This window comes from Chionomys nivalis, chromosome 6 (assembly GCF_950005125.1).
Source record: "Chionomys nivalis chromosome 6, mChiNiv1.1, whole genome shotgun sequence".
Classification (NCBI taxonomy): domain Eukaryota; kingdom Metazoa; phylum Chordata; class Mammalia; order Rodentia; family Cricetidae; genus Chionomys; species Chionomys nivalis.
This window is the reverse complement of record NC_080091.1, coordinates 38840886-38857196: the sequence shown is the minus strand read 5'-3', so window position 1 is coordinate 38857196 and position 16311 is coordinate 38840886. Positions and strand designations below refer to the sequence as shown.

At 45.8% G+C, this 16311-nt stretch overlaps 1 protein-coding gene and 1 pseudogene across 3 annotated transcripts in view; both read right to left on the bottom strand.

Moving 5' to 3' along the window:
• The window catches only part of LOC130875493 (sodium/glucose cotransporter 1-like), a 65734-nt gene that overhangs the window by 26631 nt on the left and 22792 nt on the right, over window positions 1-16311 (bottom strand). For all 3 annotated transcript variants that reach the window (XM_057771391.1, XM_057771392.1, XM_057771393.1), the window contains exon 6: window positions 839-944. In XM_057771391.1, the coding sequence (XP_057627374.1) occupies window positions 839-944 (106 nt within the window). The remainder of the gene's footprint in view (window positions 1-838; window positions 945-16311) is intronic.
• On the bottom strand, window positions 11920-13349 carry LOC130875494 (phosphoglycerate kinase 1-like; annotated as a pseudogene).

Here is a 16311-nt window from a genome sequence, read left to right as displayed (position 1 = left end):
TGTCTCTACCTGAGTGGAAAGGGAAGACACTTGTCTCTACCTGAGTGGAAAGGGAAGACACTTGTGAGCTTAATGCTAGGACAGAGCTCAAAAGAATGTTTGATCTTTTTGACTCTGTAATGGTAGAGATGGAACCCAGGACTACTGTGTGTGTGTGTGTGTGTGTGTGTGTGTACACATGCATGTGACAGACAAATGTGCCAACTGTAAATTACATCCCAGCTTCTCTAAGGAACGTCTTATCTTCAGGTATATCGGGCACTCAGGTGCCCAAGGAACGCAAGTCCCGCTGTGGCTCCTCCCTCTTCCTTCCTGCAAAGAACGCGTGTCTCTGCCATCCTCAAATCTTACTCCGAAACCTCTTTGTATATCTTTCGTCCACTTCAAAATGGTTTCCAATCTAGTCACATTAAATCTAAGGCTCCCAAGGAACCCCGTACCTGTTTATCGCTCATGCTTTGTGTCTCCTCTCTGCCCGCTACTTCGCAGTACCCACCTGTTTGGTACCTGCATTCTCGCCTTGCTCCCGATCCCCGCCCCACCCATTCCTGCCACCATTCTCCCTTCCCTTACATTTTTTTCACCTGGCATACCTCTAATTGTCCTAGCTTTGCCACATTGCCCACAACCTTCAGGCTAAGCTCTCCCGAGCGCCTCTGAAAGGTTGTCCTGACGTTCCTCCTCCCAGCACGGGAGCTTTCACCGAACATTGACATGGCTTGCCGCGGAGACCAAGAAAATAGCCATTCTCAAACCCTCCCTCCTTTTCCCCTTGCAAGTCTAACCCTGCCTAACCCCGAGGCAGATTGGAGCTGCCGATTCGCTTGAATGGACTCACCTGTGATTGTATAAAGGGCGGTGATTGCTAGTAGGATAAAGATGGCCAGGTAGATGTCCAGGCCCAAGGCTAGATTGATGAACAGAGCTCCAGAGAAGATGTCTGCCTGCAAGGAGAGAAGCAAGGCATAGGCAGAAGTGAGAGGGGTCATCTAGTCACAGGGGCCATTCCTGGGTTCCCAAGCAAGCTATATTCATGATAGCAGTTAGTAGTTCACAAGAAAAAGGACTCTGCGGTTAAAAAAAAAAAATCTATTAAATGCTAGCGTAAACTAATTGAAAGGAGCTTTTGTACCACACCCCTTCACCTTTAATATGGACCACATGCTGTGAATACCTAGCTGAGGGTCATGGGACAAGATGCTTCGCAAATACAGAGAGAGAAAGAGAGAGAGAGTCTGTCGGCATCCACCCACCACCTGCTGCCTTTAGCCATTACTTGACTTGTACACACACATTGGTGTGCACGGGTTTATAATCTCTGTCCCCAAAGCAAGTCTGAATGTTTCAGATCTATAAGTGGGAAACCCAGCCCCCACTCCCCGCTTCTTCAGTGAGGTTTAATTTTACCTGCCTGGCCCAAAAAGAGTTCATCGAGAACACCAAGTGCCTCTTGCATGTTACTATTGTTCCCATGTACATTGTCTGGTGTCATTTCAGGGGACTTGTTCCTTGTCACTGGTGAATTCACTGTGTTCTCTACCCAGTGAAGAAAAGCCTTCAAAGCTTTCTTTGCCTCTAAGATAAAGCTACCTGGCAGGAAGGTATGTAGTTGCTAGTATATACCATCAGAGGGCACCAAAATACCGCGTTACAGGAACTCTTTTTAGATTCACAGGTACCGAAATTAGACTTCTCCTCCGGGAGTGTGTGCGGGTTTTTTGTTTGTTTTTGTTTTTATTGCACACAATTGAATACATTTTAGGAAAGTGCAAAAGGAATCCTGTCACACTCCAAGGAGAGGTCAGCGTGGTTGGACTCAGCTCTCTTGCACGCTCCCCCATTCTCAAGTCCCCCTTCCTCACCCCACTGCAGTTGCTTAGCGCCTGCAGTGTTCAGGCCCCTACCACATCCTCTGCACTCTGCTATGGTTTCAGTGCGTCCCCCAAAAGTTCATGAGTTGGAAACATAATGCCCGAATCCATATCCTGATGCTGTTTGTGAGGCCCTGGGGGTTGGGGGTGATTAGGAGTAAATGACACCAGGAGGGCAGGACCCCCACAATGAGATTATTGACTTTCTAAGAAGGAGGAAAGAGAGCCAAGATTGCAAGCCCCTCTTCACCACATGGTGACACAGCCAGAGAGCCTTACCAGCTGCGGGCACAAGGCCTAGATGGACTGGTTTCCAAAGCTGTGAGAAATCTCTGCTCTTTATAAATCTCTGGTGTTTATTACAGTAGCAATGCACGCTGGACCAAGATATCCACCCCGTGGGATCTCTAGTCTCCTGCCTTCACCGATTCCCCAATATCAATTCCATAGCTATGTGCTACGACTTGACCCCACCCTCCCAAGATGGGGCCCACATCTTAGCTCCAGCTCCAGTCTTCTCAAAGCCCTCCTGCAAGATGCTCTCACCCAAAGAGACCTACGTCATCATCATTCCTGGTGAGGAAGGACAGACAGGATGAGGAGAGAAGAGAGGGGATGGTGAGTCTCTCTCTCACACACACACACACACACACACACCGGCAAATGCACACAAGTGGTGTACACACGTGTGTGTGCACACGTGTGTGCAGCTGCTTTTAAGTGTTAACTAACATAAGCCTTATTTTTATAACATGCTAATGTGTCCAACATAGATAAAGGAAACTTTTGTGCTGAATGGAAAAAAAAAAAAACTCTTCCTCTTATGAATTCTCTCCTTTGGACCCCAAAATACCAGGATTCCTGCTAACAATACCGTAGCTAACTGGATACAGCCAAGCAAGTCCACCTTAGAGCTAACTGAATACAGCCAAGCAAGCCCACCTTAGAGCTAACTGAATACAGCCAAGTAAGCCCACCTTAGAGCTAACTGAATACAGCCAAGCAAGCCCACCTTAGAGCTAACTGAATACAGCCAAGCAAGCCCACCTTAGAGCTAACTGGATACAGGAAAGCAAGTCCACCTGGCCCGAGGGCTCTGGGTTTTGTTTTCAGTTCTTCCTATCTGTCTCAACTCTCCGTTTCCCTGTGGAATTTTACAGTTCACCTAGGTTTGCCACGGGTGTGTATTATTTTGATACTAAAAAGTATTGACATTTACTCATTTCTGCCTATGCTTTTGGGGTTGCAGTGAGGCTGAGATTCTCGAGTCTGCTGCTGGATCCCACAAAGTTCTCTTAGTGGAAACAGAGCGTGCATTACTGTGTAAAGCACAAACTGCCAAGGAAGGTTCAAATCTTGTGGTGTTACAAGATGAAAAGTTAAAACTTCAGCAACAGGAGCTGGAGGGGTGGTTCAGTAGTTAAGAGAACTGACTACTCTTCCAGAGACCCAGGTTCAATTCCCAGCCCCACGCGGCAGCTCGCACCTCTCTGTAACTCAGCGACCTGACTGCTGTCGTTTCCACCACCCAGAGTTGCCAGTGTTATGGCAAAATGCCTAGTTGCCCCAAGCGCCGACACTTCCAGGTTCCAAGGCCACGCATGGGCCATCAAACATTCAGGCAACTTACACAGTCACCCAGGGTCCTCAAGCCTACATGATCTATGTGATTTACGTACAGCGTGGTCTTGTGATCTATGTGTAACATGGTCATGTAAACCTCTGTGCGCATGTGCTAGGTGCTAGACAGCCTTTAAAAGCTGAACATGCCACTCCGCGTTCTCTTCCCACACCAGCTCCTGACCAGCCTGAGCATCCCCTTCTCTTAGTCCCTCCTCTTAAAAAATTCTTAAAGTGGGTTTCATAGTTGTGTGTCTTGTGATCTGTAATCACGCCTGGTAATTTCATTGGTGCCAAGACTCCACCGGCTCTGCCCCACTCAATGAGGGTTGGGACCCTGGACTGGGTTGCTCCTGCCCACATTCCATCTGCCGGGCTGCTGAATTCTGTGCACAACACCAGTACTGTGAGTTCCCCCTTCTGGTCAGCTTAACCATTTGCCTGAACCCAAGTAATTGACCATTGGTTGTCCGGCAACCCTCTAGTGTTCTTCAGAACAGGGGAATGCCCCCAGCCACGGCCTTCATGGCTACAGTTGATCCCTTTGCTGACATTCATCTCTGGTAATTCCCCACAGCTGAGGACTGGGATCCCATTTCTCATCTTGGACTATTGACCCTTAGGATACTCTGCCCTGGTCCCCAGCCCCTGCATTGACAGCCTTGGGGCAGCTTGAACCAATCCCTTGCTCTGTCTCAAGGACACTTTTAGACAAGTTAGCTATTGGGTCTCATCTCTCTCTCTCCCTTCCTTGGCTATGGGAAATAAACTTTCCAGTCCTCAGTCCAACCTCTCCCCTGGGATGTCTTTTGGAGACCCTAAAGCCCTTAAGCTTAATGCCTTATTTACAGACTCCTCAGCTTATCCTCCTTTGCCCGAAGAAATGGCCTAACAATAGATAACAATCTAAAGTGGCCGCCTAACAGCACCTTAGATCCAGCTGTTCTGTGGGAGCTTTCTAACGTCTGCCAGTGAACAGGTAGATGGAAAGAGCTCCCATATAGTCAAGCCTTTTTCTATTTAAGTTCTACATCCTCTGTTGTTGCAATCTGTTCAGCTCACATGTTCCTAGCTATGCCATCTAACTCAGAGGAACACCCCACTTGTGTTCTGGACCATGCTAATGAACCCCCAGTTTCCCGACCTCTCCAGCTCTTCCCCTTCCCCCAGCAACTATCCCTCCTCCCTGCTGCCATGCCACTGCCGCTCCACTCTGGCACCCACTTTCACCCCTCCTCTCACGCACTCTCACTCTCGCGCTGCTAAGGAACCTAACCCTGACCAAACCAAACAAGCGACAGTTTTCCCTTTGCAAGAGGTAGCCAGTGTGGAGGGCTGGTCAAGGTACATGTCCCTTGTAGGCCCATATTTCTGTATGGCACAAGAGCCATTAGCCCGGTCTGAGCTGATCATGTATCTCTGCAGACAAGCTGTCTCTGTTTAACAATATCCAGGATGTGCTGCTCCTAGTTTCTTTTGTTATAAACGGAGATTACCTGAGAAGAGATGTTGGCTGAAGCTGATGACTTAAGAGTTAAGAGGTTCGGTGCTTCCTCCCTTTGTAATTTGGAGGATGTCTTATAGAGATGCTAATTCATGGCCTACCTGACTGCTAGCTTACAGGTAGATGTGGACGTGACTTGAGCCCAAGCACCTGGTTGCCTAGGAGACAGCCTGATGTGTTTTCCCGCTCAATTGATGTGATGATATATAAGGTGTTTGGATAATAAAAGAGAGATCTTCGGAGAGATCTTGCCCTTGAAGGATGACCTGTAAGCTGCGTCTGATCCTTCCTTGCGACTCCGTTTCAGCCTAGTTAAGGAATCTGTATTGGACCCACACAGGCCCCGACAGTTCCTTTCTCACTCTCAGAACAAAAGCTGGGTTCTTACACGTCAGATTCTACCTCTTTCATAAAACAATTCCAATATATTACCCAATCTTATAGTCTCGCCTTTCATGATATTTTTATGATCCTAACTAATAACCTACTTCCTGAGAAGCGCAAGCAAGTTTGGGAGCAGGCTAGAATGCATGCAAAGTTCACCAGACTCATGCAGCCCACCTCCCCTACCCTGGGATTGAGGCGGTCCCCAAGCAGGACCCACACTGGGATTACAACACTCCAGGTGGTTTAGCTAGAGATCAGTTTAGACTTGCTTTCGAACAGGTCCCTGTCAGACTGCCCTCAAGCCAGTAAACTCCTAGGACAGGCAGGAAAAATCCTCAAGTCTTGGAACCCTCACAAAGGTTCCCTTGCAGTACATGAATTTAGATCTGGAGAGCCCAGAGGGCTAACACTCCTCATGACCCGTTTCTTTTCCCAGAGCTTCCCCTGCATTAGGCTTAAACGTAAGCTTTTGGAGAGAGGCTCCTTGACTCCATACGCAGAAGTCTTAGGGCTGACTTTTAAGGTGTACCATGGAAGAGATGATAAAGCCTGTAGACAAAAATGCCAAATGTTGGCCAAGGCCGTCCAATTGGCCATGGCGACTACCCATCCTGCCCGTGCCACTCCCTTGCTCCCTTGTCCCCTCAACCCGGGGCTCAAGAGCCACCGGGCTTATGTTTTAAATGCGGAGAAAAAGGCATTGGGCTTGGGCGTGTCCTAATCCTTATACTGAGACCGTGTCCGAAGTGGTTTGATTTTACTCATATGCCCACAGTCAGACAGGTTAGCTATCTCCTTGTTTTGGTAGATACCATGTCTGGGTGGATTTAAACATTTTCCACTACTATCTAACAAGAGGGCCCAGACAGTTTCTGATGTCTTTCTCTGGGAAATTATTCTCCAGTTTGGAATCCCAGCCTCTTTTCAGTCAGATGATAGCCCAGATTTTAACTCCCAGATCTCTCAAACTCTAAGGCTCTTAACATTCCCTGACATTTTCATATCCCATACTATCCTCAGTCCTCAGGGAAGGTAGAACGAACTAACTGCTCCTTAAAAAATATTCTTGTTAAGATGTTACAGGAATTTCACCTTGACTGGATAAAGCTTTTGCCTCTGGCTCTTTTCAGGCTCTGGATCCTTCCCAAAGGACCCTTTTCAGTCTCGCTCTCTGGACCCATGTATGGGTGGGTGGTTCTGATTCCCGGCCTCTCACTCCTCCCTGCTCGCCTGCTCACCTGCTCACCTGCCCACCTGCTCACGTGCTCACCTCATTATTGCATCACCTCTGCCCCCTCTTATGGGATTTAACTGACTACTCACTATCCCAACCATGCGTCAACCCCTGTCATCTCCAATTAACATCGGAGATCTCTCCTCCAGACCAGCACCCCACATCCCTTTTCCCTAAATGACAGGGCCCCTTTAAGATAGTTCTTGTAACTCCCACAGCTGCCAAGTTTGAAGGCCTCCCTCATTGGCTATACCTATCTCACCTCAAACCCTTTACTCCTCCACCTCGGGACACCTGCTCCTCGTATATACGGTAACTCAAATAGGGCTCTGTTCCAAGATGGGATGCTCTGTCTCCAGTTCCAGAAGAATAAAGTCTCACCACCGTACTCAGCTCTCCTGTACCAGGAACTCCATATGCTCTCCTTTCTGATTCTCCCCTTTTCTCTTTCTCCTGTCTGCCTTACCGATTTCTCGGTCTCCAGTGACATATTCAGATTTCCAGCTAACTGCTCAGCTGTTGTTACAGGGACCATCCTTAGCCACAGAGCTGGAGGTGCACACACTGTCAGATGCCCAGGTGGTAAGGAAGAGTAACAGCCTGGGGACATTCACACCCCCAGACTCAAAAAGGAGTCTCACAAAGTAGATTTCAATATAACAGGTTTATCACGGACTGCAGCAGTGTCTCCTGGACGTTAAGGTAATACTGTGATGCTAAAAGGAACAAGTGCCCTAAGGTTTGCTTAGGTAAACATTAATAGTTTTAATTAATAATTTACCCTTCTCTTCCTCCTCTCTTCTCTCACTATATAGCTTCCATAATCTTAACACTAACCAATAAAATCCTAATAAGTTATGCCAACATTATACTATCATGACCATGAGCTTCTTAATGTGTTTAAAATTTATCTCTTTTTATAAACTTAAACGTTCTCATAAGCTCCAGGGAGCCAAACTGGACCCACCTGAACAGACCAGACTCACCCAGGATAAATATCATTTAGCTTCTCCCCGGTCTCTGGCTCCACGGGAAACTTCCTTCTTCATCTCGAGAACCCTGGGGAACCCCCCTCCCTCTATCTTGGGGATCTTCCTCCCTCAATCACAAGGATCAAAATTTTTTCTAAATGTAATCTGCATCACCAGCATCTCATCGGGTCCAGCCTGCCAAGTGGACAGTTCCACAAAACCTGGAGAACACTGAAGTAACCAGCTACCCCATGGCCAGCATCCCAGCTTTCTCAAGTCTCCCAAGATTTCGATGCCCACAAATCAACAGAAAACAGTCTCAAGAGACCTGACGCCCCCATTCCTGCCCCTCTGCTACCCTTAACCCTCCCCCCAATTTTTATAATAAAGAAAAGGGTAAAATGTTATCATTTCCACCACCCAAAGTTGCCAGCGTTCTGGCAAAATGCCTAGCCACCGCAAGCGCTGGTACTTCCGGGTTCCCCAGCTGCGCGTGTGCCATCAAGTGTTCAGGCAAGTGTCCCATACCCAGAAAAATAAATATGGTATATGTTCACTTATATGTGAATGTGAGCCATTAAGTCAATGATAACCAAACTACAATCCAGAGAATCACAGAAGTCTGGCATAGAGAAAGACTGCAGGGAATAGAGAGATCTCCCCAGGAAAGGGAAATAGAACAGGTAATTATATATGGGTCGGGGACTGGAACAGGAGGGTCGAGTGAGGAGAGGAAGGGGAGAGGGAGTTGAAGGGGGGAGTCCAGGGAGAGACGACTGAAATAAAGGGGTATTTTGAGGGGTAGTATAGAAAAACAGTATAGTAGAATCTTCATAAAATATATATACACATATGAAGGCAATATAAATGAAATTGCCAAGGAATGGGGGTATAGAGTCCCAGCTGGACCTCTCTTGCCACCAAATGAAATTTCCAGTACCAAAAATGGGTTATGTCTAATTGAGTTCTTAGCCAAAGGGGTCCCATGGGAACCCCCAAAATGACCCAGGCTATTGCCAAGGCTATAGACTGCTCCCCACAAACTGAAGACAACACCTATACAATGTCCTGAGCTTGAAAAAAGGGGAGATGGTGCCTACATAGCGCCTTCATCCCTATGGGCTTGTGTTCTTGGTACTGGAAGGTACTGCACCTGCTAGTAAAGGAGAAGCATGCACAGCAATGCAGCTACAAACCTTCCATGTGTAAGGGTGCCCTGCCTGCAATGCCAGTACTGTACACCAGTGCAACAGGGGCACAAAGCTTGTGGGAGTAACCAACCAATATCTGATTTGACTTAGGGCTACTTTAGAAGATGGAACCCATACCAGACACTGCTTGGGAGACCAAGAACATGAGACCAGATAACCCAGATACCTGAGGAAACCAAACACTACTTTCCTACTAAAAGAGCAGAGCTATAAACTGGCTCTAAATAGCATTCTGCTATACATTCATAGCCGAGAGCCTTGCTCAGCCGTCTCCATCTGCAGTATATGAGAACAAATATAAAGATCCACAATTGGACAACGTGGTGACTGAAAGACAAGAAACCCTTGAACATAAATTGGATGTCTCCACCCAATCCCTCCATTCATGGTCTAGGGAACCCTCAGAAGAATAGGAAGAAGAGTGTAGAAACCAAGGGAGATGCAGGCCACCAAGGAAACAAGACCTCCTAACCAACAGAACCTATGTGCCCACATGAGCTCATGGAGACTGAGGCAGCATGCACAGGCCTGCACGGGTCTGCATATGGTGTCCTAGAACTGAAAGATGTGCTCCCATGACCCATCTCTAACCCAGAAGCTGTCTCCAATTGATAACCACTTAAAATGAAAATTCAGTGTCTTCAAAAAGTCTCCCTGGGAAAGCAGACTTCTCACTCAGCCACGGTCAGAGACGCTGCCGTCTGCAGTACCAGATACAGAGGCTCACAACTCACAAGGTGAGGACAGTCAGAGACTTTGGACTACTCAATCCTAGATGAGATGTCTCCATCAAATCCTCCCCTTGGGAATCAGGGAACTATGTCGAAGAGGACACAGAAAGATTATAAGACCCAGAAGGGCTGGATGATGCCATGGAAATAGTTTTCCTGGACACAGTAGAACTGAAGAACTCACAGCAGGAATGATTCAACATATGCAAGTAAATAAATGTAATAAGACACATAAATATATTTAAAGATAAAAAATCACATGGTCATCTCAATAGATAAAGGAAAAACCTGTGACAAAATCCTATAATGCCTTCATGATAAAAGTCCCAGAGAATGTAGGACGAGAGGGAACATACTTCAACATAAAATCTATATATGGAAACCCCACCGTCAACATCATCCTAAGTGGAGAAGAGCTTGAAGCAATCCCATGAAGTCAGGAATGAGACAGGGATGTCCACTATCCCCACTCCTTTCAACACTGTGCTTGAGGTATTAGAAAGGGAAGAGAAGAGAGCCCATGAGGCCTCAGCTCTACACCAAGAACTACAGGCAACCGAGGGATGCGGCAGGGAGACGGTCTTTCCCACGGTAAAGAACTCCAGTCGGTTATCTAACACCAAATGATCAGTCTTGATACACACCCACAAGTAACATTCTACAGACTAAGCGGGTTATATTTAGGAATAAATAAACACACACACATATATATATGTATATGTATATATATGCATGTCACAACAATTAATGAAAGAAGAGGCCATGAATGTGAGAGGGAGCAAGTGTGTGTACGTGGGGAGTGGCTAGAGGGAGGGAGGAGGGGAATTAGTGTGATGATGAAGTAATCTCAAGGATAAAAAAAAGGTCTTAACAAAAATGTGTTTACAATTAAAAATAAATCTAAAACCATATATTGAAAGCTAAACGATCACTTTTCTGGAATATGTTCTACACAAACAAAAGTCATCTTGAAGAAAAAATTAGGAAAATAGTAGAATAATTTGTGTATGTGATTTTAAAACAAATAGCACAGAAAGTTATACATTAGAAAGAAACACCCTGGTCTTGGGAGGCCATGCACACTCAGCGAGCTAACAGCTCTGTCACCAGATGCCCTGTGGCCCTGCAGACATCCCCCTCCTGGAGTGGAGAACAGAGCACACACAAGTCCAGGCCACATGTATGTGACCTTCCCAGAACTGGAATTGTTTGAATTAAACCTAGGAGCTTTAAAGCTTTTTAAAATAGTTTCTAATTAAAAATTTCAAATGTTATAAAGAAAACTTACATTTCAAAGTCATCATTGCCAAAGTTGGTCTGCCCTTGTGATTCTTTAATACTCTGCTGAAATATGGGTAGCAACACCAAAGCTCTCTACCCTCCGACAGTGTGATTATGGAGATAAAAACTGGGAATGATTTATAATTTAATAGTTAAAGAGGGGAAAGACAAGACATATGTGTGTTTCTATATATGTGTGCCTGTGTCTGTCTGTGTGTGCACATGCACAAGTATTCATGAATGCATGTCCATACGGTACTGGAGGCTAAACCCAGGACCTTGTGCATGATAGGCAAGTGCTCTGCCCCTGACCTATATTGGGCTGCTGTGCATGTCCTTCTCATAACTCTATAGACATAATATGGACAAGACCAAAATATGGAAGTGTTTATAGATAAATTATAGAATTATGGGTATTTTCAATGCCAAAAATTCTTCTTAAATGCCATTACTTCTGTACACTTCCAAAGATGGTGCAGAAATGTTAAAACAATAGGTTCTTAACTGATATGAGATGTTTATATATGTAGTGAAAATATGAAATCATAGACTGGAAGACTATATCAAGACAGTGTCCACTTTTTAAGAAGTGGACTGAGATCAAGGGTAGATACCACTAAGTTCTGATTTGTTTCTTTTTAAAATAATTGCTTAGATAAATAAAGTCTGAGTGGCATATTAAAAAAGTATGTGTCATATTTTTCTTTTTTTTTTTCAGCGGACATCTTTATTAATAGATCATCAACTTCTCCACATCTACAGCTGGAATTTCATCTTATTTCCATGCTGAGTCATGAACAGTGACAAAGCCAACCAGACGCTACTCAAAGAGGACTAAGCTTGTATAGCTGACTTTCTTTTACAGGCAGAATATATAGATGCACTCTAGAATGCACAATGGCTTTAGTCACTATGGAATTTAAATGGGATCTTGAAGAGTGTAGACAAATCCCTTTGAAGGAAGGACGAGCTGAGATGCTGTGCAACTGTTTAAGGGTTCCTGGTGCTGCATCTCAGTCACCAGCTGAATCTTGCACTAAGACCAAATGAGATGCAGAAAACACACTAAGTTGACTTAGGGGTTGTGCACAGGAACCAAAAAACAGGAAAATACTAAACATTGCTGAGAGCATCCACCCCAGGAAGGACTTTACCTTCCAGGAGCTCTAGACTGGCACCACCCCCAGTGCTCACATGGCTGACTTTATCCTCTGTATTCCATTTGGCACAGCAAGTGGCAGTGTCTCCTATGATAGTGATGCAACCCCTAGAAGTGGCTTTTACCACCTCATCCATGAGGGACTTGGTTCCCCTGGCAAAAGCTTCCCATTCAAAGACCCCAACAGGTCCATTCCAAACAATCTGTGTGGCTTGAGCCACAGCCTCAGCATATTTCTTGCTGCTCTCAGGACCACAGTCCAGGCCCATCCAGCCAGCAGGTATACCAGAGGCCACAGTAGCTTGGCCAGTCTTGGCATTCTCATCAAATTTGTCAGCAGTGACAAAGTCAACGGGCAAGGTAATCTTCACACCATTTTTCTCAGCTTTAGCCATGAGATCTTTGACAGTCTTGGCTCCTTCTTCATCATATAGAGAAGCTCCGATCTCCATGTTGTTGAGCACCTTAAGGAAGGTAAAAGCCATTCCACCACCAATGATCATCTCATTGACTTTGTCCAACATATTATTGATCAGCTGGATCTTGTCTGCAACTTTAGCTCCTCCCAGTATTGCCAGGAAGGGTCGTTCAGGACTCTCCAAAGCTTTGGCAAAGTAGTTCAGCTCCTTCTTCATCAAAAATCCACCAGCCTTCTGTGGCAGATTCACACCCACCATGGAGCTGTGGGCTCGGTGTGCAGTACCAAAAGCATCATTGACATAGACATCCCCAAGTTTGGACAGTGAGGCTCAGAAAGCATCAATTTTGGCTGGTTCAGCTTTAATCTTGTTCCCAGAAGCATCCTTTCCCTTCCCTTCTTCCTCCACATGAAAGCGGAGGTTCTCCAGCAGGATGACTGTTCCAGCTGCTGGGCTGGCACAGGCATTCTCGACTTCTGGGCCCACACAATCCTTTAAGAAGAGAACATCCTTGCCGGGCAGTGGTGGCACACACCTTTAATCTCAGCACTCCGGAGGCAGAGGCAGGCGGATCTCTGTGAGTTCGAGGCCAGCCTGGTCTAGAAAAGCTAGTTCCAGGACAGGAACCAAAAGCCACAAAGAAACCCTGTCTCGAAAAAAAAAAAAAAAAAAAAAAAAAAAGAACATCCTTGCCCAGCAGAGACTTGAGTTCTGCTGCCACTGGCTGCAAGGAGTACTTGTCAGGCATGGGAACACCATCAGGTCGGCCCAAGTGGCTCATAAGGGCAACTGACTTGGCTCCATTGTCCAAGCAGAATTTGATGCTTGGGACAGCAGCCTTGATCCTTTGGTTATTTGTTATCTGGTTGTCCTTCATAGGAACATTGAAGTCCACCCTCATCACGACCCGCTTTCCCTTCACGTCCAGTTTGTCCAAAGTCAGTTTGTTAGAAAGCAACATTTTGGCAACGCGGTAGGATCAAGAGGCTTGGTCCTGAGGAAGAGCCATATTATTCTTTGTACTTTTGAAGTGTGAAATGTTTGGGGTGGGGTTTTCCACTTCTAAACTTGGTGGATGAGTTAGAGAATACACTGACAGTCTTGGTATAAACGTCTCCTGTATCCTCTCTACATCTCATAGGTCATCCCAGATGGCTCCTTTGCTAAGATTCTATTAGTACTAAAAGAGAGAACAGGGCGGAGGAACAAAAAAGAGGAAGAGGAAAAGAAAGGAAAGGGAGGGAGGAAAGAAAGAAACTTTCTCAGTGCTGCTAAACACTACCAACATGAAGTAACAATTTTAAAGTATGTCCTTCAAAGCCAAGAACGGACAGTCTTTTTCAATGGGGGTAGGAAGTCAGGCATGGTAGCATTGGCTCAGAATCCCAACTGTTAGGGACTTGAAGGTCATCACCTCAAGACCTACAGAGTCCAAGGCTAGTCTGGGCAACTTAGGTGAGAATTTATCTCAAAAGTTTTTTTTTATTTTAAATAAGAATATTTTAAATAGTTCAGTGGTGCGGTGATGGCCTAGCATATACAAGGCCCTTGGTTCATTCCCCAGTAATACACACACATAGCCACAAAAATGGCATTGGAAACCATTCTCCCTTATCTTCTATGGCAAAGGCTGAGACAAGAGCACAGCCCAATACAACATAAACACATTGGCTTATGCTCTGTGGGATTTCCAACAAAATCTTGGTTATAGCAGTGGATGAAAGGCTGGGTTCAACCCAAGCAACATCCTTATTACTCTGAGAGCTGTGCTGAACTCTGTCCATGGGACTCTTGGGAAGCAATAAAACATGGTTTTCACTGGGAAACCTCTGAGAGTAACCGAGCCTTGAGCAGGTTACCTGGCCTCAGCTCAGAGGTTTAAAACTCTGGGATTTTTATTTTATTTTATTTTATTGAGACAGGATCACTCTACATAGCCTTGGCTATCCTGAAACACACTATATAGACAGGGATGGCCTTGAACTCACAGAGATCCTCGTGTCTCTGGTCTGAGTGCTAGAATTAAAGGCGTGTACCACCATACCTGCCCAACCCTGGGATTGAGTGTGTGTGTTTTCTGCCCTTTCGGATCCTAACCAAGATATCTCTGAACACACAGTAAGTCCTCCCTGGCACTAAGGTTTCAGATGGAGAAGCCTCATTACTCAAACTTCTCTCTTGCTGTTTGTCTAAGTGAACAGTCCAGGTCATAAGCATCAAACATTAAGCAAGCGCAAAAGCTTTCATCTCTACCCAGAGACCCAAAATGTGCAGCCAGGGTTGCTGTTAAAAGTTTATTGCAGTCATGATCTCTGATAACAGATCCAGGAAATAGAAACATCCAGTTGTCGGTGATTCATAAAATCTGAAGCTTTATCTCAACTGATTGGACGTATTTGATTGAGATACATCATGTCAGCAAATCTTGCAGAACAAAATGCCTCTTGCAGATTGATGCAGCAGGTGTTCAAGTGAACCATTAAAATCCACAGAATGACAAAGAGACGTGATCACAAGATGGCAGCCACAACTGAGACTCCTTGCCCCTGCTAACCTGTACCTGCAATTCCCTGTCTTCCTCTTCTACCAGTGACACACCTACTAAATCCCTACATCCCTCCAAATCCCTTCTAGCAGGTCCTTAACTGTTCCCTGTCTGGATATGAGTCTCACAAACCCTCTGTGCATGCACACACACATGTACACACAAACTCTTCATTTTCCCTGAGGTTTGAATTTTGACCTGATCTCCACAGAGGATTGTAAGATTCATACAACAAAGAGAACTAGATTAAAATATTTGATGTTGGGAAACCTACTACTTATTCCAGTTCTGCTCCCGTTGAGCCTCGCAGAGCCCTTCCCCTCTCTGTTCAGTTTGTCCATCGGTGAATGTCCATCTGCTTAGATGAGACACTCTCTTCCTTTCCATCATTCTCTGGCTTCATCTCACATGAATATGGGACAGGATTGTGAGACTGCAAGCATTGAACATAGAACTGGACAGCTGTGTGTCTGTATCCCAGCTGTGTGTGCACATATGTGTGCGCTGGACAGCTGTGTGTCTGTATCCCAGCTGTGTGTGCACATATGTGTGCACTGGACAGCTGTGTGTCTGTATCCCAGCTGTGTGTGCACATATGTGTGTGCTGGAGAGCTGTGTGTCTGTATCCAGCTGTGTGTGCACATATGTGTGTGCTGGAGAGCTGTGTGTCTGTATCCAGCTGTGTGTGCACATCTGTGTGTGCTGGACAGTTGTGTGTCTGTATCCCAGCTGTGTGTGCACATATGTGTTTGCTGGACAGTTGTGTGTGCTGGACAGCTGTGTGTCTGTATCCCAGCTGTGTGTACACTTGTGAGAGCATATGGGTGCTTGCCTGTGTGCATGTATCCACACATGGAAGTCAGAGGGAAATGTCCAAAGTCAGTTCTGACCTTCCAGCTTCTAAAGACAGGATCTCTCTTGTTTGTTTCTCTATCAGCTACTCCAGGCTAGCAGGCTCATAAACTTGCAGTCAGTTCTTCTATCCCCTTCACTGTGCTTTGGCTGGGATTACAGATGCATTCCACTGCATCTGGCTTTTTGTGTGGGTTCTGGGGATGGAACCCAAGCCAGTAGGCTTTGTTGCTAGTGCTTTTACTAATTGAGCCATCTCCCCAGCCCTAGTGGTGTGGCTTTTGAGAAAATTACCTGGCATCTCTTGGACTCGGTTTCCTCTCTCATGGTTTGGAAAGTAAAATGCACATCTCCAGCCCTGAAGTATACTGGTAAGAGCCAGAGACGGGGAAAGCCCCCAGTGGGAACCAGAGCAGGACTAAGGCATCTTCCTGAACATTTTCAAGACAGCTTTGGGGTTGCTGCTTAGTCAGTGGGTGAAACAAATATTATGTTACCCAGGGCCTCCAGCCAAGAGCCTCAGAAT